The sequence below is a fragment of the Aplidium turbinatum genome, chromosome 18 (genome assembly GCF_918807975.1).
Source record: "Aplidium turbinatum chromosome 18, kaAplTurb1.1, whole genome shotgun sequence".
Lineage (NCBI taxonomy): Eukaryota > Metazoa > Chordata > Ascidiacea > Aplousobranchia > Polyclinidae > Aplidium > Aplidium turbinatum.
In genome coordinates, this window is record NC_137489.1 from 12,415,212 (window position 1) to 12,439,093 (window position 23,882).

Sequence of the window (23,882 nt, forward strand, 5' to 3'; positions counted from 1 at the left end):
AGAGGAAGATCAACAGTCGACCAAGTAACCTTGCTGACACAAAACATCGAAGATGGGTTTGAGGCCAACTTGAAGTCGGGAGCGGTCTTCCTCGACCTTACTGCGGCATATGATACTGCTTGGCACAGGGGTCTCACTTACAAACTGCTGCAGATAATCCCAGATAGACACATGGTTAAGTTTATTGTAGAACTCATCTCCAACCGCAGCTTCATTCTTAAAACCAGCGACGGAAAGAAAAGCCGACAGAGACGTCTAAGAAATGGAGTTCCGCAGGGATCTGTTCTCTCCCCAATGTTGTTCAACATTTACATTCATGACCTTCCAAATACTTCCTCTAATAAATATGCATACGCAGATGACCTGGCTATCCTTTATTCTCATCGCAAATGGGAAACAATGCAGAACACCTTGACTAAGGATATGGACATTCTATCTTCCTATCTGCACCAATGGCGCCTCAAGTTGAGTGAAGCGAAGACGGTGACTTCTGTCTTCCACCTATGTAATAGAGACTCAAACAGGAAAGTTAACATCCAAAATAACGGCCGAACACTTCCTTTTGAAGCCATACCCACATACCTTGGAGTTCGACTTGATCGGTCCCTTACATACCGCAAACACCTAGAACACTTACGCGGAAAAGTGACAGCTCGTACTGCTCTCATGAAACGTCTTGCTGGTACAAGGTGGGGTGCTAGCCCCTCAGTGCTGAGAACAAGTGGTTTAGCCTTAGTCTACGCCCCTGCTGAATACTGTGCTGCTACTTGGTGCAGAAGTGCCCATACTGACCTTGTCGATGTACCAATCAACAACTGCCTGCGAACTGTCACAGGTTGCCTCCGCTCAACTCCAACTGACTGTTTGCCTGTCCTTGCAAACATTGAGCCAGCTGCACTACGGCGCCAACGTGCTGTTCTTTCCCTGATCCGTAAAGCCCTAAACCTTGGCCATCCGCTACATACAACCACGCTGAGATATCCACCAAAGCAGCGGCTAAAATCAAGAAAGCCATTTGTACGCGCTGCACAAGACCTTCTGGCAGCCTCTGGTGGAAGCCCTAGCAAACAGTGGTGCCACGCGGCGTGGTGTGAACAATGGTCAAGCAGCACATCCCCACTTCGCCAAGTATTCAGATCCCCGTCCGAAAACTAGCTGGGACATGGCCTCTCTAGACTTGCCTCATCAAGGCGTAACCGTTTGCTCACTGGTGTTGGACGCTATGGTGCAGATGTTGCGTTGGGGCTTGGCAGAGAGTGCTGCTTGTGAGTGTGGCGAAATGCAGACGGCAGCCCACATTATCAAGGATTGCCGGCTATATAGATCACCCCATGGTATGGAAGGCCTAATTTCCATCGATGACGACACCAGGCAGTGGCTAACCAACGGATGCCCTGACATATAGCGACAATACGAGAGAAGAAGAAGATCAGTTATACAGCTTCCATGATACAAAGTACAGATCGATCTATCATCATACTGCAAGCCACCCAAAGGGAAACACCCTGGTGTTGTGAGAGCCAAGCAAGCAAAAAAAAATTTTTTTAAATTGTTTTAATGTTTACATACGTCGGATCAACCATCAAAGCAGAAAAGAGTGAGACGTTGGCTGAAGTATTTCATTACCTTTCAAAAGAAAAAACACTTGTTTCTTGTATAGCGTGTTGCAACATTTTCTGGCTTGAACACAACGACTTTCCATTGCTTGCAAAACAAAACACCTCCTGCACAGGTTTGAGTTGCCATTTGTCAGGATTGTTTGACATGTCAGGGAATTTAGTGTTTAAATCTACGTAGGGAGAAATGTTAAAACATGTTTAAATGTAGAAGTTTTGACGCTCGAACCATAAAGCGCGTCACTTGACGTCAAAGCAAGTGAACCCTTGTAAACTACTTCATGATATTTTGCTAAACTTCATGATATTTTGCAACTTTGCGCTGCGATTGCAACATTCAATTCACGAAACTTTCGCGGCACACATGCGACCATCCTGCGCCACACACTTTGAGAAACCCTGGTGTAGACTTTTGTTGGTGCAGCACTGTGTATTTTTATTTCATGGTTAGTCGTCGTCCTTGTGTTGTGGATCGCTCCGCATTTCATTGTGTAATTGTTTTATTTTATTTAATCTTAGTTAAAAGCTCTTCAGAAGTAGAAATGTTGTGTCGTGCTTCACTGCACACGTGCTATTCGATTATATCCACACTCCTCGATTGCCTTCAACACGCATGCATGCTTGAGATTGCAACCTAAACCGTGATGGTGGCAATTATGTTGCAAACTGCCATATTTTAAACTGATTATCCTGTTTCAGTGTCAAGCACGTTATAAAGCTCGAGTTTTGTCGCTACTACCTTTTTGTAAACCTCTGCTATATTTGGCATATATTGTTTTTCGTTGTGGTGGTCAGAAATAAAAACAAACTTTGGACTAAAAGCAATGGAAAGCAGGACTGAGAGCAATGGAAGAACTATGACGCAATATTGCTTCTTCACATTCACGTCAAGCTTACCTTGTGTAACGTGTAAGGTATATATAGGTGCAGTTAAGCTTTGCTTTGTTATTCCAAGGTTCTTTTTTTAAAAAAAAAAACAGCTGGACTCTTTTATAGCATTGCAACATATTGTGTGTCAAGCATTTGAAAATTGTGCTCTACTTTTCCATTCGCTTGTGCGTAAAGTTGCAGCAATATCAGCAGATGATTAGTAAAGGACAGTGTTTAGTTTCTCTAATGAATGTATTTTTGCAAAAGTTAAACACTTGTCTCCAAGTCAAAATTGAGCCTAGTTGGTTGTAAATGATAAAAAAATGCGTTTTTACGTCTGTAAGATCTTACAGACGTAAAAACGCATTTTTTTATCATTTACTTGAGGTGGAGTTCGTAATGAAAAATTTACTAAACATGTAGGCTAAGCTAAAAATATGTAGGCTATGTCAGAGCACTGAGAGCAGTGACTCTCAGTCTCAAAGGGATACTAAAGGAAAAACCTGACTTGGCGATTTTTAACGTTCTTTCTGTTTAACATACTACCATAAAACGAATTTCAATAAAATTTTGCCCCATTGCGGTCTGACCACCATTGCGCGCGTGCTTTTGTCAGAGCTTTCAAAACCAGAATGGGCTTGAGCAGCGAAGCGTGCGACTGTACAGTCTGCGTCACTAGAGACTAGCAATCAGCTGATCTCGCAATAATTGTTACTGCGGGCAATTTGACTGTAGGCTATGTATGAATGGACATCAAAACATCAAATTTCAACATCAAAACATCAGACAGTTTGCTCCAAACATCAGATGTGGTAACGTGGCTTTTGTTATTGCTGTCTTTTGTGACGTTTCTCGAGCAGTGTTTGCACTTTTGGTAATTTTGAAATAAATAAAAATAAATGAAACATTGCACTTTGGGCCTTGCCAGCGCCATTGAAAACATGTTTTTTTCGGTAATTTTTCTTGAAATGTAGCCTATTCTTGAATGTTCAGTTTACGCATTTTAATGCTTAATTCCCGTTTGAAATTTTCATTTAGTAGGCCTTTAACCATTTGATGCTCACAATTTCTTCAAAAATTATTTACTTTGCCATCTTACCAAATTTTCTGAAAGTCAATAGCAGTAAAAATTATAAATTGGTGTCATTTTTAAATGCTTGAAGCTTGGTGTTTGTTTGTGCTATTTTATCACTGATATCAGTAGGCTACAATCACGGACCTCCTTGAAACTTTCGGTGCTGGTTCGGCTCTCGGGGTGTGGGCTTAAGCAAGGCATTCAGGACTTCTTTCCGTTTAGCGGCACCTAGTGGATGGAATAATTCCCCGGCAACAATTGAAAACTTTATACTTTGCCAATCTCGGTAACTGGCCCTGCGTCAAAAGCTTATACAAGTAGACTTATGCGAAACTACTAGAAATAAACTCTCAGGGACTTACTCGAGGATAAAGATTAAGCGTCTGTCCGAGGATAATGATCATTTATTTCACATCAGTTGAAGTCAAAAAAGTGTTAAAAAAGTCCCCACAGTTGGCAATTTTCAGTCAACTGTTACGATTCTTCCGGGCTATGCTTTGTAAGAGATCGAACTCTTTGCAAGGATATTTCTACTCGTCTTCCTTGATTTTGTTTGTCTTTTATCAGTTTTGATAATAGGAGAGTTTTACTATGAACTGAGTGAGTTTATGGGATGTCGTATTCTATGTCCCAACCAAAGAAGTCCGAGGATAAAAATTCAAAATCAACCAACCATCCTTTGAGGTGGCGATTCCAACATTGTAGCCTAAGTAGCCTAGCTTTCTTGTTCTCCCATAAAGTGTAGGCAAAGCAAAAATGTTTTATCTAAGATAGCCGGTAGTATTTTTTTTTGCTGCAATATATACTATACTCTGACATCGGATTATCATGCATCAACACCAGAGTTGCATTCCTGGAAGAAGGGCTTGGGGAAACTCAGTCCCCCAAACTAGGAAAAGTCTTGTTAAAAAAGGGGGGAGGGCTCTGAGAGGGCTCATTTAAGCTTTCATTTTCAGCTCAACAAATTATTATCAGTTGAGTGTTGAAAAGCTTTGTTACAACAGAACTATAAAAATTACGAAGATAAATTGATGACAAGCCGCTGTTTTCTGTATTTAGTTCAATTATATCTAACAATCTAGGCTACATGATTTTATATATTGGACAGTGAGTTAAGGTTTTTGCAAATACGGTTGTAGCGCCCAAGCACTCTCTCTCTGACGTCACGTGAGCGGAAATCCACTTGATTTGTACAAATACCGCGGGCTTTTAACGCAATCCTGCGTCTCGCTTAGAAATCTAGGGAATTGTAAGCAATGGATTTCTGGAAGAATGCCTAATCGCATTCTGACCAGGGCTTCATGGACACGTAGATTTGCCGTTATGTTACATTTTGTATGGTTGCGTACTGCGTTTGCAATGCCCACAACAGCGCTTTCCCAATCAAGACTAGGATTCTTCTTAAGCAACTATAACCATGATTCCTGACTCACTTTTGTTACTTAGTCTGACTTGGCGGTATTCAGTTTTACTCTGAAGAATTCTTCATTTTTGAAGTCAAGCTAACCATGTAGGACGATGGATGGATGGTCATTTTATTTTTGTTTGAATGCGAAACGTACATAAAATAAAAACGTACAGTGTGCAATGTGCATCCAATGAGAGAGTGCGAAGACCGTAGCCCTGAAGACGTAGGAGGTCGTCGAGTCTGCACTCTCTCATTATTGTACTGTATTGTACGACAGCGTATTGTACTGAGTTCTGGTGGTGTAATTGTTATAGTTGTTCTGGTGTTTTCGTTTGGTGTTCTTGTTGGATTCTGTCGATTAGCGCTACTCAGTTAATAATATAAGTCAATAAACGAATCAATAGTGAAGGCCTAGTGTCCCGGTCACTCCTCGCCATTTAAGCATGCCCAGGAGTGTCGCCGTCCTCCTGACGGCTGTGTATTGGTAGGCATGTTAATCAGCAACGTCCGCTACAAGGTAGATTAAAAGAAAATGATGTTACAAATGTTGTAGCCTAGTTTTTTTATCATTGGTGATGTCTGCAACTCTGCTTATGATGTGACTTTTCCATTGAATGTTTTGCCCACTCGCAGCATATGCTCTGTAAGTGTAATCTATAACATCCTTTATTAGTTAAAAATTGAGGGAAAATAGTTTCATTTAAGCTTAGTTGAACCAATATTTGATCTTTTTACATTTGACAGTAGGCTACGTCTGTAACAATGGCGGATCCAGCGGAGAGAGGAGTTGATCGCCCTCTACAACACAGAAAATTAAGCCTATTTGCAAGCTGGGATTAAACCTACGCATCAATTGTGTTTTGTTGACGTCGCCTCCCCTCTAAGACTACTTCTGGATTCGTCTTTGGTCTGCAATGGCGGAAGCCATCAAGAGTGGAGTAGGGTTCAATGTGAATGAAGTGGGCTAAGCTATTTCCGAACATAATTTCTGGCATTGTTTGAACTACCGATTAAAATTAACCGTATCTGGTGCAATACACTCTGCAGACGGATTTTATTACTGAGGCATTTTTTGTGACAAAATTTACAGTAGTTAGGCCTCGAGATCCCCGTACTTGCATTGGCAACTGTGGAGCATTGCAACAGAGTTCGATGTCGAGTTTAGGAAGTAGGGAATATTTTCAGTGTGCATTAGGTTGCGTCCTCACATCGTGCTGTTAATGCTCTGTGAAAATTTTTTTCAGTAGTTTATTGTATAAACCAGGGTAACTCAGCCAAACTTAACAAAGGTCCAGTTTGACAAGTTGAATATTTTTAGCGGTCCGGTGAATAAGTTATTTCACACCCAACCACGAAAGTTAAACTATCTGTACTAAACCATTTTTAAGGTAAAATGTAACTCGAATTTGATTTCTGAAAAAGTGTTGGTGAGTCTGGGAGTCAAAGCCCCTCAGCAACTGGGATAATCACAATAAAAATGGCTTCCTCCCAGTATAAATATGTTTAAAGAAGCCCTGAAACGTGGCAATGAGGTTATTCTTCCAAAAGCAAGGTCCACCATCAACACCCAGAAGGTCCGGATTCGGACCGCGGTCTGCCAGTTGAGTAGCCCTGGTATAAACATTTTACAACTTTTGCATATTAGGAAAAAATATTAGGGAAATAGATTGGGCCACGTTTAGAGGTTTCCGCATCAAAATGACCACAAAGAAATTCATACAAGATCTGGCGCTTTTAAATGATTATTTTCTGCAGTCAGCCCTTTTGTCAGAAGCTCTCCAGACCTGAAGTATGAGTATATAGCCCACTCTGTGGGCCTTGTAGCAAATCTTCACATTAGCGGACCGGTAATTCTCTATTTCAACTAAAAAGGCTGTTGAAACACGAAAGTATTTGTTTGAACAAGTTAACTTAAGTTCTGGAAGTGAAGAAAACTATTCCTTCAAAGCGTTCCGTTTAACCAGTTAACTTGAGTCCTGGAAGCAGGGCCCGATTAACCATGAGGCACACGAGGCACAGGCCTCAGGCCCCTTGGCTTTGGGGGCCCCCATTTTTTTTTACATTAGTAGGGAAAGTACTATAATTTGGACCACCTAATGAAAAATCTTAATATTTTTAAAAAGATCCACAACATTGGGGTGCAACTAACATTATTTGATTAGCTACAGGCTACTTGGTTTTCAAAAACAATTCCAATCAAAAAAACATAACACAAACAAAGAAAACAACAAATTTTTTTTATATAGTGGTCCATATTATCAACTCAGTTTCTAAAATGGACCACCCTGTTTCATAATATGGACCACCATACTGTAATATGGACCGTTGTCATGTGAAAGTAAATATATCAAGAATCAAGGAAGTCAAACTTCAAAGGCATGAAATAGAACACAAACACTCAATAAATAAAAATAGTCTGAAACGTTCATGATAGTCATCTCAAACAAGTTTCAAATCAATGATCGTTGGCACAGTTGTCACAATAGAAAAATGAGCATTTATATCAGCACAACTTTCATGGGCCAATTTCTTGCACTGACAACACTGAATCCAATCCTCATCAGTGGACTCGTCACACACAAGACAAGTGCATGCAGAAGCAGCATTGCTTGGAATACGGTAACTCTCTTTTTTGAAGACTTAAAGGTTAAAGCCTTTTCTCACTTGTTTTGCTGGTTTAGCTTTTTCTGTGAACTTGATTTTATGTTTGTGCGGCGTACCTGTCAGCACAGTAGCCTTTGTAGTTTTTTTTACGTTTTCTTCCCTTCGTAACTTGTTTTGGAAGTGGGCTTGTGTCCTCGACAGATACCTTGCATGAAATGCTAACTGAACAAGGTTGTAAGTTCTTAACACTCAATGACGATGGTCCTGTTGCTTGTGAGATTGCTTCGGACGGTGCATCAGCTAAAGTTCCAGCATTTAATTCTGTTGGCATGATAGAATTTTTTGCCACTTTCTCAATGTTTACCACATCTTGCGACAAAGGTGAAATGTTTCGAGAAGTTGCATCTTGAGTAGACATATCTTGATCATCAATTATCAGTGGTGATACATTGATTGGAGAGGTGTCTACTTCATGAGGCTTGTCAGTAACTTCAGCTGAGTGAAAATCACTTTCATCAAATACAAGAGGATTAATGGGGTAAATTCCTGCTTTTTTAAATCCATTTTAAATCCAATTTCCATGCTTAGACATGTCGTCAGAACTTAATCAAATTGTTTATAATATCAAAGTGATTATGCAAATTACTGGTAGTAGCTTTTATCACTATAAGAAAGCAAGTTACAAGTATATTTTATGATGCACTCTAGAAAGTTTGAAAAAAATGCATAAATCTCGTGCAACTTCATTTCTATGCCTGTCTTCATTACTGAGAAACAAATTTCTACCAATTGACCATAACCTGGACCACTGGTCCATATTACCAAACATTTATGTGGTCCATATTACAGTTAGCATAATTTTATGTTGCTTGGTGTCATTTAGAATTAGATTAGACAGTGGACATTTCTTCAAGATTTTGGCAGATAGTCATTAGCAATTCCTCTCCTGCAGATTACTTTTGCATAATCTTTTGTAACTGTAGCAATATTTGAAAAATTCTCAATAGTTTAGACCAGCAAAATAACATTGCAAACCTCTAGTAGCAACAAAGAACCAGCTCAATCCTTTGAATCTGAAATAGTAAAAACTAGGTCAGTAAGAAAGGTTAATTCAAGCTGTTCACAAACCATGAAATTATTTACTTAAGTCATTGAAAAAACAGCAGTGATTCAAATTATCAGCCGGTCCACTTTATAGCACTTTCCCCTACCGTAGGCGTAGGTAGTGAAAGTTGTTGTGCCAGTGTGTGCACACTTGTTATTTTTGAGTAACAATTTCAAATTGTGGAACGATTTTGCAGTACCGTAACAGTTGAGCACTCCTGCTCTGCATCGAAAGCGATTGCCAATAGGGGCCCCTAAACTTAGCTGTGCCTCGGGCCCCCGTGAGCCTTAATCAGGCCCTGCCTGGAAGTAAAGAAAAACTATTCCTTCAAAGCATTCCGTTGAACCAGTTCTGAGCTCGACATAGAGACTACCCTTCTTTTGAACGTAATCGATTTATTCAAGCTCTGGTCGACAGCTTCAGAAACAGAAGGATGGACACCAAAATAAAAATTCTGTCAATAACTTGGAAATTTTTGTACCAGAGTTATGGTCTGCTGCAATCGAAGTTCCATGGCAAGAAGGGGAGCAGAGCAAACATTGCAAGAAATGGAGGAGAAATGTCATGTTATTTGTTACGAAATAAACCAAACTAGAAACATAACTTGGCTTTAATCAACTTAAATTCATGCTAAACAAACAAAACAAATATAAGGTTAACTAAATATATCTACGGTAGACATAGTTCTGCACAATTCTATTCTCCTCGTTCTGCCAGTACAACTGCAAGATGAATCAGTGGCAAGGCTAGAGTACAGAACTAGAAAGCGTACAATTACCTAGGGCACACATGATTATATAAGCGAGTAAACAAGGTGAACTACAGGCAAGCAATCATTACATTCCTCCCCGCTGATTTATGAACATGTTTAGAATTTCGATACTTGTTGTACCAAGAATATAGATACATCAATGTTTCACATAAGCACCATATCGGTCAGGTTCTTTTCGTACCCGAGAGGATCTGCGAAGGGCAGGAACCTCAACATCGATCACGGCCGGTTTGTGCGAGTGTTCAACAACCGGATTTTCAGGTGTAGACTTTGGAGATTCAAGTCCGGACTTTGGTGATTCAGGTGCAGGTTGTGAATTTAAATCCAGTAGTTCGGGTGAGGCGGTAACGTTGTTGTCTTCTGCTGGTTTTTCATTTTGCGGACAAGGAGCAAGGTCTGTAGTCGATACAGTTGATTCTCGGCCATTTGGATATCGAACATGTGCAAAGCTAGGGTTCGCATCGAGCAGTTCAACTTCATCTACTAATGGCTCGTCCTTGTTCCTAACAAACCGACGAAGCAGGACAGATCCTGGTTGGAGCAACCAACCAGGTAAACTCTTCCCGAGCATTGAACGTCGTTCAAACCTAAGAAAACGTTCGTGCGGAGTAGCATTTGTGCTGGTGCATAATAATGATCGCGCTGCATGTAAAGCGTCAGGTAGGACTTCTTCCCACCTCTCCTGTGGAAGTTGACGATCATGTAACATTAACTGTACGGTTTGCCAAATAGTTTGATTCGTTCTTTCTACTTGTGAATTACCAGTGGGATGATATGGTGTGCTCCTACTGGTAGCCACACCTTTACTTGTAAGGTAGGTTTTTACATCCATGGACATAAAGGCCGAACCTCTATCACTATGTACGTATCCAGGAACGCCAAATAATACAAAAAGTTCTGATAAACACTTTAACACTGTTGATGAAGATTGGTCTTTGCATGCGAAAGCAAATGGATAACGAGAGTACTCGTCAATAACCATTAAAATGTATGGTTTGACACCTTTTACTGGACCCTTGAAATCGATACTTATTCTTTCCCAGGGACTGGTGGCACGTATTAAATGTTGGTTTTTATCCAAGCTGTGATAGCGAGGCTTCACTTCACAACACGAACGACAGCTTTTGCAAACATTTTTCACATCATCTAGAGAAAACGGCAAGTTTTTTGAACGAGTGAATTGCCAAAGACGAGTAACTCCCGGGTGCCCAAGTTGGCGATGAATGTCTTTTAGATTGGGTTGTTGAGAGTAGCTAGCGATCACTTTGGAGCGAGATAGAGTGTCAGGAGCAACGTTATCGACTCCTGGCCGATGCTCTACACTGTAGTCGAAGCAACCCAATTCTGCTCTCCAAAGTTGAATTTTGGCATTTTTGACTTTACCTTTGCTAGTTGGGTCAAGCATAAATGAAAGAGCTCGTTGATCAGTAATTAATTTAAACTTTTTACCATGAAGATAGTGACACCAACGTCTAACTGCTTCGATTATAGCTAAAGCCTCTTTTTCTACAACAGGGTACGCTCTTTCGCATTTTGAAAGTGTTTTTGAGAAAAAGGCTACCGGTCTCCCCCCTTGGTTTAAAGTTGCAGCTATTGTATGTTCAGATGCATCACAATCAACCTGAAAGGGCAAGTCATCACGAATAAACGATAGACAAGTATTCATAAGTCCTTGTCTTAAAGGTGCACTGCAACGAAAATACATAGCTTTTGTATTTGTAGATCTTTCTGAAATAAAACGTTTTTCAACAATTTTTTTATTTTTTGTGTTACCATTAATTAAAAAACCTAAAAAAACGTTTTTTGAATTGAATGATTCTGATTGGTCAAAATTTTTGATGACGTCATTGGCTGGCAAAGCGGCATCCAAGGTCTATTGTTTTGCGTACAAACACAAGGAACAAATCGCGTAGGCTACCGAAACAGCGAACAATTTTGTGCTAAGGGAGTTTTTACACCCTTAAAATGGTGGCTACTTGTATGGCTCCCGGTTGTACTAACCGGGAAATCGTCAAATCTTTCATCGTTTACCTCTGAATAATGACGACAAGCTGAAGAAATGGATCTCAGCGATGAAACTCAAAAACCCACCTGTAAACAAGCACTGCCGTGTGTGCACCAATCATTTTCTGGCCAGCGATTACCAACGCGATCTACAGGCAGAGCTACAAGGCACCAAGTCCAAACACCTGCTCATACTTGAAGCTGTTTCTTCTGTCTTTGATTTTTCAAGATATGTGATTTGTGAAAGCCACTGTCAATACAGTACAGTACCCACAAAACTCGATCGACCTAGGTACAGGTCTGTGAGTACGATCGGGCGTTTGGATCGAATAGCAAAGCGAGAAAACAACAAGACTTTGAAACAGGTTAGTAGGACAGTAAAACATTGGCAGGGTAGGCAAAGGCATATTAGGCAACTCTGAATACATAGGCTACTTTTAGTTGATATAAACCACTTGGTTCAAGCAAATTATTTTCTTGCATTTTTTTCAATGCAAATTTTCCATCCGACTGCTGTCTGAACTGGTGTTGTCAGAGCACGAATCAGAATGATGTTCTTCGCTGTCAAGTCGCCGTCTTTTTGGTTCAAAGAGAAATCCTTGTCTTGTTTCAGACAACTTGTTTATGCTCAATATACAATGACCTATGCGACGTTTCTAAGGCAAATGCATGAAGCTGTTTACTTGGTTGCCAGCCAATGACGTCACAAGACACATAGCGCCATCAGGTGGCCGATTTTCATTTGGTTATATCTCCCAAACAATAAGGCATATCAAAAAATTTTTTTGAAAAATATAATACTTAAACACTAAAGAATCACCAAAAAAATTTTAATTTTTCATTTCAGGTCCCCTTTAATGATTCAAAAGCTTGTAACGCCAGTTGAGATAAGGGGAAGGTGTTTCCAGTAATTGCGAGGTTTAGTGGACGTACCTTTTGTGAGAATTGAGGTATCCAACGAGCGTAGTAAGCGAACATCCCAACGACTCTTTGAAGTTCAGTTTTACACTTTGGAACGGGTAAATCCAGTAGTGGTTGCAATCTTGTGGGATCGGGTTTTATTACTCCATGAGAAACCCTGTAGCCAAGTACGTCGATTTCGTATTTGCAAATAAGAGATTTTGAATCGTTAATAGATCTAAAGTCAGCTTATTACCAAGTTCCCCTGTGCATGGAAGATCGCGAATACACTGCATTCGAAGCCGCTGGTAGACTGTTGCAATACTGTAGACTCCCTTTTGGAGTTACAAATGGAGTATCAGCATTTCAAAGAATTATAGACGATATTATCCGCAAGCATAAACTCCGAGGGACATATGCATATTTAGACAACATCACAGTTGCTGGAACAAGTAAAGAAGATCATGATCATAAGCTCGAAGCTCTCTTGAAAGCTGCTGATGAAGAAGGTTTAACGTTTAACGCCTTTCTTGAAGCAGTTCAGCGTTCTGTGCCAAGCCGTGAACCCTCTGAAGGCGACCAAAGCTCTCAGAATTTTTCAGCCAATGTCTGTAGTGCTTAGCAGCAAGTGCGTCACTCGGGTCAAGGTCTAGCACTTTCGGTTTCAACAAACGTTCCATCACCAGATAAATAAGTTGATTAAATTGTTACGAAATAAACCAAACTAGAAACATAACTTGGCTTTAATCAACTTAAATTCGTGCTAAACAAACAAAACAAATATAAGGTTAACTAAATATATCTACGGTAGACATAGTTCTGCACAATTCTATTCTCCTCGTTCTGCCAGTACAACTGCAAGATGAATCAGTGGCAAGGCTAGAGTACAGAACTAGAAAGCGTACAATTACCTAGGGCACACATGATTATATAAGCGAGTAAACAAGGTGAACTACAGGCAAGCAATCATTACATTATTGCTCCTATTTCCGACTGTACGTTGACTGTCTAATTGAATTGTCCACTTGCCTACACCGATAACTTGTAGCCTATAACAACACTGCTAAGTTTTAATAGGGTCCCCCAATTTTTTTTTAGGGAAACACCCCTGATCATTGATCAATGATCAACACCATTTCAAATCAATGCTTCATAACTGCAGTAGCCTAAGTGTATTTTTCATTTGTTGGATGTTTAAATTGTAAGTTAGGCTAAGTTGATTGTAAATCAACTTCATCGACGGATTGCTGAATTTGACTAGCCATTTTTGTAACACTTGCGGGCTGTGAAATAACGTGTAGGCCAGGGGTTCCCAACCTGGCGACCATGGCCTCCTAGTGGGTCATGAGCCTTTTTCAAGGAAGCCATTGAAAAATTTGAAAAAATAATAATTTTTTTAATTTATCATCTCTATAAGTCCACTCCAACACTATAGAACAAAAAAAAAATAATTTAAAATTTAATAAAAACACTAGTACATTTTGGCCAAATCTTTATGGAATGGTCTTTAATTCCCGGTTGTTTCAAAAATAATAATATAAGATGACGTTCCTTGATTTTTTTAAAAGGTTGGAAAAAATAGGGGGCCATTGATTTTTCAAAATTTTCAAAGGGATCACGGTGTAAAAAAAGTTGGGAACCCCTGGTGGAGGCTAAATATGAATATGATACAGCGATGAGCCAACCTTTTTTCGTCTTTCGCATCAGTATTAGTCTTTTTTTTAACTTGTTTAATTGCGTAAGCTTATCACAATTATTGTTCGAGCCAGTCGATCTCACTGTGTGCAAACAAAACCACCATAGTCGATTTCGATACCTATGGTAGTCTTTCCTGGCGCATTTTAGTTTCGCTTCGTGCTATTTGCTTTTGTCTGAACAGCGCTATAAACAAACCGAAAAACATTGTTTCTAATGACAATCGCAATCTGCCAGAAAAATTGCAGTGATAATGCGATTAGGCCTACATCAAAAAACAATATTTGAAGACTGATTTCTTTCGAATAGACAAAACGACAAAATGAAGTAAAACTAAAAAAACAGTTAAAACAAATTCTTATTGCGCTGTGAGCTGGAGAATCCCCAATCAGTAGCGTTGACGGGGGATCCAAGGGGTAGTTTTGAACCCGAGCCCGAGTGATTTTAGGAGCCCGGAACCTTTCCAGGGAACCCGGAGTGATTTTAGGAGCCCGGAACCTTTCCAGGGAACCCGGAGTGATTTAAGGAGCCCGGAACCTTTCCAGGGAACCCGGAGTGATTTAAGGAGCCCGAAACCTTTCCAGGGAACCCGGAGTGATTTTAGGAGCCCGGAACCTTTCTAGGGAACCAGGAAACTTAAAGAAATCACCTCGTATTCTTTGGATATACAGTAGTGCGCTTTTTTAAAGTGTCTTGATTTAGGACCCGAAGGTCTAATTGGTACCGGGCCCAAAATATTCTCTCGTCGGGACTGTCCCCAATGCTCTACGAAGTTATGCGACAAAAAAGCTGGGAGTGGAAAAGGCCAAATGAAATACGCACAATAGCGCGAGTTGCGAAAAATTAACTATGGCCTTGACGATCTAAGCAGGAGACAAAAGATTTTCCACTTTAAAGTTTTTTTGTCGTAACTTTTTATTGAGTAGGCTATCACAGTATGTGTAGGCTTGTGGGCTACCATTTATGGTTTGCTCGCCAAAACCCTTTGTGATTGTTGGGTAACATCCAATAACAAATACTAATGGTTGGGCAAGTTTTTATTGACCCAAAATCCAACAAAATGAACATTAAAATTCAAAAAGTTGATTTTATGGACCTAACGAAAATTTGACCGAGTGAAACATTGTTTGTTGTGTTTTATATTTGAAAGAAAGCAGCACCAACCAAGAAGAAATCTAAATCAACGAAAAAAACATTGAAATCATTAACAGAAGATATAATGGCTAGACTGAAGGCTATATAAGCAGGCAACACAATGAACATCACGTTCACCAAGAACAAGAGTTCAAATGTAACACAATGCGACGTTTGACATTTTCGGCAAGTTTGTGTAGAAGTTTGCTCAGCATCTCAAAAAGATTTCTACAGAAGCAGAAGTGAGAACAAGAAGTTGTAGAATCAAGATATTGAAACTTTATTGTTTTTCCTTCTGTCCAAAACTCTTACTTAAAGGCATAATGAAATTTTCAAACGGGAATTCAGCATTAAAATGCGTAAATTGAACATTCAAGAATACATTTCAAAAAGAATTACCGAAAAAAATTTGTATTCAATGGCACTGGCAAGACCCTAAGTCCAATGTTTCATTTATTTTTTATTTTTTTCAAAATGACCAAAAAGTGCAAACACTGCTCGAGAATAGGTCACTATCGACAGCAATAACAAAAGCCACGTTACCACTTCTGATGTTTCAACATCAGATCTGATGTTTTGAGCAAACTGTCTGATGTTTTGATGTTGAAATCTGCTGTTTTGATGTACATAGGCTACATACATAGCCTACAGTTAAATCGCCCGCAGTAACAACTATTGCGCGATCAACTGATTGCTCGCCTATAGTGACTTAGACTGTACAGTCGTACGCTTCGCTGCTCACGCCCATTCTCTGTTTGAAAGCGCTGACAAAAGCGGGCGCGGAATGCTGATCAGACCGCAATGGGGCAAAATTTTATTGAAAATCATTTTATGGTAGCAAATTAAACACAAAGAACTTGTACAATTGCCAAGTCAGGGTTTTCCTTTAATATCCCTTGAAAACAATGCCGCAGTAACGTACTAAATAAAAATTGACTTTATTGACTTTACTTGTCCAACTAATAATAAATTTATTAACGTCACACACCAATAATAATCGACTGCAGTCAAGCGGAAACGTGCACATGCGGCAACCAACCTCGATCAGTTTCATAGGTGTTACACATGTGTTACATTTTAGATGGACATCTGGGCCAGCTATGTCCAGCTTGAGGACCTCGTAAGGCAGTGACGGATCTAAAGGGAGATTGGGGAAATTGCCTTCTAAAAAACAGAAAAGCAACTTTATTTATGATTTATTTGCAAGGTTGGATTAATGTACTGTAGATCTAAACATCATTACATTTGTTGAAATCGCCCCTTCCCCTTTAAGGTTACTTGTGATCCGCTCCTAGGGTTTTGTGCCGCCGTGTTTTCATATTTTGCATTTTTTTCATATTAAAGTGAAAGTAAACTGTGTATGAATTTGGTCAAGTAAAATAATTTTCAATACAAATTCGGCAAACAAATTTGATACGTAGGCCTATTGGGGCCGAGGCCCGAGAGTCTACTGTTTTAAAATTCCAGATTGGCAATGCTTTTCTGACTACACCGACGGCTCCTATAGAGCAGTCAGCAGGCCCGTTGAGACGATATTTTTGGCCCGGTACCAATAAGATCCTCGAGCCCCAAATTAAGCCACTTCTAAGAAAAACCCGATATGTTTAAAAATTAAGCAGAGTTTTTTTTCAAATTCCCAGGCCCTTTGGAAAAGTTCCAGGCCCCTCAAAAAATACCGGACCCGGGTTCAAAAGTACCCCTGAAACTCCTATCAACGCTACCGGAAGTCTGTCTTTAGTCTTAACTATCCAGCACACAGACCTTCCACTTCTTTTGCTGTTCAGAATGTAGCTATAATCGATTGCTTTTCTAGCCTAGGCTATTTGCAAATTGATCTTTTTTTGCACTGACACAACAATAACAGAAGTCGAAACTGAAAGCTGTTGAGAAGGAACTGATTCAAAACAGTATTTAGACACGTTGTTGGTTCCCGTTTTCAGTATGGACTAGTTGTCGTATTTAGTTATAACTTGTTCTTCACATTGTTTGTAATACCGTATGTAGGCTATAGCCTAGTTGTCAGTGTAAGTTTGATCAAATAATCTATGAACAATAAGCAGTATTTTCGAATCAGAGTTTAAAAAGTTGTTGTACCATAACCCAAAGGTTAATGCGCACGTTATGTTTGAAATAAAGTATTTGACTAGTGGACTTGGAAGCTTGAATTCAAAAACCACGAACTTGTAACCTAACTTACTTGCATTGCTAAAATGAAATGTAAACACCGGTAGATTGCTGTTAATTTGTAAACAAACGTAACTAGGTTGCCTGAAAGTTGTTTTGTAATGTTTGCTTTCAGACGTAGCCTTGTAAGCTATATTAGGTGTTAAAAGATGGTAGGCCTACTGCTATTTTGCAATCATCAAATGCTGGCAGTTAAAAGAGATTAACTTTGTTGACTACTTTCTTGAATACAGATTAATCTATTGCTGTCTTTCTACAACGACACATAGCATTAAAATAACGGCTCAATACAAGTCATCCTCATCATCCGTTTGGTCGATTTCGACTTTTCGTTATTCTGTAAATCTTCTCCCTTCACAACTCTCGATTTCTTACAACCTCCTTCAGCTCTTCCATGACCATCCCGCTGTCATTCATGGATGTATAAAGCTATTTTGTTTTGGGACGATCCTTACCTTTTTCTCTGCTTACCAAACTAAGCATGCTAGCTATTTTTTTTTGTGATTTACTTCTCATTATGTGGCCAAAATAATTACGATAGTTTCAGCTTGACTATTCTAGCTTTTAGTCAGTGACGTTCGGTGGCTTAAACCGTTGGGAAAGCAACTTGTAAATATGCTGCAGCAAGGTAGTAGGCCTAGGCACGAAGGGCGTAACCGTCGGGCGAAGCCCGAAGGCGTGTTGCCGAAGGCAACACTTCCAGCGGGGGGTCTGGGGGGCCTCCCCCAGAAATTTTTGAAAAACACTTCCAATTTGGTGCGCTCTGAGAGCATTTTCAAAACAAATCAAACATAAAAATCTGTCAAATTGTGCTTCGCCTATGTCGTGATCATACATCCATTTAATGTTTAGAAGTCATGAACAATCTTAATTTTAACGTTGCAGGACCAAAATCCAGTGTTAAACATGGAATAATAGTTGTCTAAATATTTAATTCGTCATGAATGTTCATTCATTCTCAGATATTCAGTTAGGCCTACACTACAAAAACTAACACTTAGGTCTAAACATTACAACCGCAAGCAATTTGTACAAAAAGCTGGATAAGTTTGCCTCCTGAGTATAGACTTAGAAGCTTAACAAACTAAATATTGCAGCCGCACCTGAACGTTCATTGGCGAAGTAACGTTATATCAACGCTGTAAAAAGGGCAAAGGCATGACTATGAAAGTTAGTAGGCTAAAGTACAGTACATGGCGAGGAGACATCAAAAAACAGCAACAATTATTTCGGCATTATGATGCTTGTGCTGTGTACCGTGACGAGCACCATTCTGACGAGTTAGTCTAGCCGCTCTAGCGAATGTATGCATTGACGTCACTGGGAAAGCAAGACTCACCTGGTCTCACCATAACACATCTGATTGGCTAAGCAGCTGGTGACGTTTTGCAAAACGAGTGATGATTGGATAAAACGAAGGCGTTTTTTGACATTTTTGAATCTGGTTAAGCAAGTTTGATAGTTGCTTACCTAGAGCCTCAGTGATTGTTTCTGACAGAAGTGTTTGCGTTAATTGGCATTTATAGGCAAGACATGCGGTTTGGTGAGGATTTAGGCTACTCACAAGCGTTACGAGTAATTCTAGTCACGAATACAGTAATTTTCAAGTTAAAATAGACATGATAAAAATAATAAGAAGTTAAACCTAGAATTCAGTCATTATAACCTACTTTGCATAGTTTTCGCTCAGGTAAGCACTGCTTTCCTTGCTTTCCCTCACCGATCGTCACTGCTTTTAGTGATATGTTTGGTTTTATTTGTCTAAAATCTGTTAGTTTGTTGCTTCTACTGTTCAAGGAAGACGCAGCATCCGTCTCCAACACCATAAGTCGAAAGCGTCAATTTTTTTTCTGTCTGCTTTGTTGACTGTCTTGCTTTGTCTTTCTCTATCCTGTTGTTATTATTATGACTGCTCATCCACATCAATATTGGAACTGGCAAATTCAATCCACAACACTTTTCATTAGGCTGTCATTCATTACTACATGTGTGCTTCTTTCTGTTTTTGTTTTATTTTTTGCGATTTGTTTTTTGGGTTTTGTGGCCGTGCTAACTACTGACATATAGCCTACTAGGCCTGCATGATTTTCCATTCAAGCACGTTTTAAAGGGGCACTGCAACGAAAATATATAGCTTTTGTATTCATAGAGCTTTATGAGAAAAAGCGATTTGTAACAATAAAATTTTTTTGGGGTTTGTCATTAGCCCAAAAATCTAATAAAAGGGATATTGATTTAAAGGATTCTGATTGGTCAAAATCTTTGATGACGTACTTGGTTGTTCAGGCAGAATTCAGAACCACTAGTTTGTATACAAATAAACTATAAACAAGTGGGCTACTTAATACAAAGAACAATTTTATACTTGAGTTTTACTCGTTGAGATGTTTTTTGTATGGCTCCCGGTTGTAGTAACGGAAGAAACGTGAAAGGGGTGCACTTTCATCGTTCACCTATGAACAATCAAGACAAGCTTAAGAAATGGATCTCTGCGATGAAACTCAAAAACCCACCAGTCAACAAGCGCTGCCGTGTGTGCAGCGACCATTTTCTGGCCAGCGATTACCAGCGTGATCTACGGGCAGAGCTACAGGGCACCACATCTAAAGTTAGGAAGGGTTAAGACAGGGGTCACCAAACTTTTTTCTCTGAGGGCCGGATGCAAACTTTTAAGAGATATAGGCTACAATTAGCCTATTTAGAATCTCCATTTCTCCATTGACTTGAATTGAGCACAATTAATAACAAAGTTAGCCGTGGAATAGCAAAGTTGTGATGAAAATCGAAAGGTTGCTGGAAATTTCTTTTAACAATTTGAATATAAATACTGTCCCAAGCAAAACACTGGAGAGGTGGAAACTGTATTTACAAAAGAATTTTTATTAATAATACAATAACCAGCAAGATAACTTTCATTTTCATTAAAAATCATCAGGCAAGTGGTCATCAATGGCTTCTTTGTATCCTTCGTACTGGCCATCTTCTTCAGGAAATCTGTTGCGGATTGCAAGGACTGCACAGGCAGGAATTACTTTACGTCTCTTTCAACCCAATTTTCCATATATCCAGAAGTTGAAGCTGCGATATGCAACATATCTGTACAACCTGTAAAAGAAAATGTGATTTACCGAGAAGTGTAAAATCATCATTTTTTTTTCATTGCAACATTATCAGTAAATCACAATGTAGAAAAGCCCTAGGCTAGAACTTTAGAACATAGGGTAAGAATGGAAACCTTAGGATTTGAGACCCAGGCAAGGGTGCATGTACAGTGGTAGGCTAACTCTGATCTCTTGATTTTTTACATTACCATAGGCTATGTGTAACTCACATATTTAAGAACAAAGTTCACCATTCGGGTTCTAAAAATGCTAAGTTTGGATAATATTTTACAACTATCTAAACTGACCTGTTTGAGATTGGATCTCGGAGATCCTCGCCGACCACATCCTTTAGTGCAGCCATAATTGCTTCTAAGACTTCTGTATCCAGGCACATCTTTTCAAAGCTGCCGACCTGGTTTATGCATTGGCGGGCTATGTCCGTTTTGGCTACCACGGCGTCAATCTCCTGGCAACATTCATTTTCCATCATTGTTGGCATGATGGCACAATTTCCACACCTACACCATTTCAAATTCTCCATCCGACTGCTGTCGGAGCTGGCACTGTCGGAGCTCGAATCCGAATTACAGTCATCTCTGTCAAGGCGCTGTCTTTTTGGTTCAAACAAAAATCCTTTTCTGATTTCAGACATCTTTAAAGATTACGACTTGTGCAACGCTTCCAGTGTTAATGTATGAAGCTACCAACTGAGTAAACAACCAGCTACGTCATACGGCACATAGCGCCATCCGGTGGCTGATTTTCTTTTCGTTATATTTGCCAAACAAAAACGTTTATCAAAAAAAATTTTCGAAAAAGATATTACTCAAACACCAAAGAATCAACAAAAAAATTTTCATTTTTCATTTCAGGTCCCCTTTAAACCTTTCAAGGTTTTGCCACCTTTTCCCGTTTATTAACGTGCTGGTAGGTCTATATCGATTTCTGTAGTTAGTATCTTTTTCGTCTAGGACGCGTTAATGACGAAAAAATAAAAAATAAAATGATTGCCCATCTTTCACATCCGCAAGTTGTCATTATAGTAAATATCAGTAAGTTGAGCAAATGACAAGAGCTAACCTTAAAACAAAACAAATAAAACAACAGCTAACTTCGGAATTCTGCGCGTTAATAAAACGAGCAGCTCCCAGTTTTTTTTGTTTTTTTTTTGTATTTCTTATAGTAAGTTAGAACAGAAAAATGAAATACTTTCCGAGAGAATTTTGTTCAACGTTTATTTTAAGCTTTGATCGATTTATCGAACGAGAATCTATTGTTGCTTTTCGAAATATTAATGACGCTTATATTTAAATATTTGCTCGGAACTTAAGCCAAGAAGTCCCCAATATTTGCTATGGCATGGCACGTAGGACGTAGGCTAGCCTACAACTTCACAATCGTTAGTAGCCTACTTGCAGTAGTTGTCGTGACGTAATATAAGAATACACGATCAGTTTCACAAATGACAACCAGGGGCGCCGGAACGATTTTTGACTGGGGGGGCAGGATCATGAAAAAAGGGAACTTTTGTGGCGGAAAGGCCTATTTTTTTTAAAAAGTTTTAAGATATAGCGATAATGTTCATCTATCAGCTCATTATCGAGTAATGATTGGCGTATAGGTGTCCGCCGTCCGGTATATAAAGAACAATGGTACGGAAGGGCATCATGCTATGTTATAATGATGTAACCTACTGACTACTGTGATATAGAATTTTGTGTCGTGAATATTATTTTGAGGCAAAATGAAAGATTATAATTAGGCTAAAATCGAATAACAGAAATTATTACATTGTATAATATACTGTAGCTTACATGACCTCAAAAGGGCACCATTGCCTCTCCTGCCCCCCATCCACAGAAGAATTGAGGGCAGGGAGGCATCCGCCCCTCCTGCCCCCCCGCTTCCGGCGCCCCTGATGACAACAATTGATTACAGGTAGTAATAAACTTCGGCAGTGTTTGAACCAGTTTTTAAAAAGCCTTTCAAAAAGTGAATCGTGTTAGTTGTTTACCAGGATAGATTGAGTTTCACTTTTAGCAGCGTGATCGTTGCTTACTTCACTATGTACTGTAGATATTGACGACCTGTTTTAGCCTGATCATAGCACAGGACTGGGGAACTGTGTGTCCGAAAGCTACTGCAATTCGCTATTACCACAGCGAACTCGCAGCATCAGGCTAAAACAGGTCGTTAATATCAGTGGCGTACCGTGACCACTTTGACAGGGTGTTCAGTGACGGAAAAGCAACAGCGGGGGGTCTGGGGGGCCTCCCCCAGAAAATTTTTAAAATTAACATTGAATTTGGTGCGTTCAGAGAGCATTTTTAGCACAAATTCTGAACATGAACAGAAGTGACAAAAATAATGTCGGAATGGAGAAGAATACAAAATAGATCTTTATTTGACAGCGCATTGAATGAAAGACTTAACAATATGAAACATTAAGTTGCATTTCTAAAGTTTCATACTTCAGTTCACTTTTTATTTCCGATCATCAAAACGAACAATATTACTTGCCATAACACAGCAGGAGTCTGAAAAAACGCGAAAGTTAAAGCGTGCTCGAGATGGAAATGATTTACTTCATGCAAGGATTAGGCACGGTCGCAACACCTTGAGAAATGTACAAGCGAATTAAAAACAAACAGGTGAAAGTTGAAACAAAAGACAATAGCAAAGCAACTCGATAATAAACAAGAAAAGAAAGTCGATTGCTATGTTGGTCGGCTGTACTTTTATCCGCCGTACTACTTAGTAAAAACGAAAATGTTTAACACCTCGACTACAGAAGGAAAATTCATCTATAGCATAATTCGATTCTTCTTGTTTGTGCATTAAATTTTTGAATTACATCGTCGTAGAAAGCTTGCTTTTGCTTCAGTTCTAGCAAAAGTTGTTTCCAACGCTGATCACCTCAAACTCTAATTCAACAAGCTAAAACTTGCTATTGCCTGGGATTCCCCCAATGACGCGCCAAGGTGTGCAGATCAGCGAGTGCACACTGCACAGCCTGGCTGACCTAAAACCATTGCTGTTTTCGCTGCCTTGTGACGTCATTTTTCTTAATTGTTTATTTTAAATAGCATTCGCCAAGCTGTCAGTGCACACCCAGCTTAAAGGTAATGACCGAAAAAAATTAAAGGCAATGACCTCAAACGTTGGAGTATTAAAATTAGAAGGGGGTGAGTTTTGCAATTGAAAAGAAAGCAATCAGCATGCAGCAAGATGTTAGAATATCATGAAAGTAAAGAACATCGACAACCGATGGAAATTTTCTTTTTTTCTGGATTTCTTGGGGTGTGCAGTGCACACCTTGAACACCCTGAATATACGCCACTGGTTAATATCTACATTATGAAGTTTATCAGGATGTTTGTCAAAGTAGGTAGGATATAGGCCTATGGTAGT

The 23,882-nt window shown here is 39.5% G+C and overlaps 1 protein-coding gene across 1 annotated transcript; it reads right to left on the reverse strand.

The window, feature by feature from the left end:
- Positions 1 to 9,158: 9,158 nt before the first annotated feature.
- On the reverse strand, positions 9,159 to 10,559 carry LOC145787787 (uncharacterized). The gene has a single exon (XM_082599613.1). It carries the CDS (start codon positions 10,430 to 10,432, stop codon positions 9,587 to 9,589), a length of 846 nt encoding a protein of 281 aa, XP_082455739.1. The 5' UTR covers positions 10,433 to 10,559; the 3' UTR covers positions 9,159 to 9,586.
- Between the last annotated feature and the right edge of the window lie 13,323 nt (positions 10,560 to 23,882).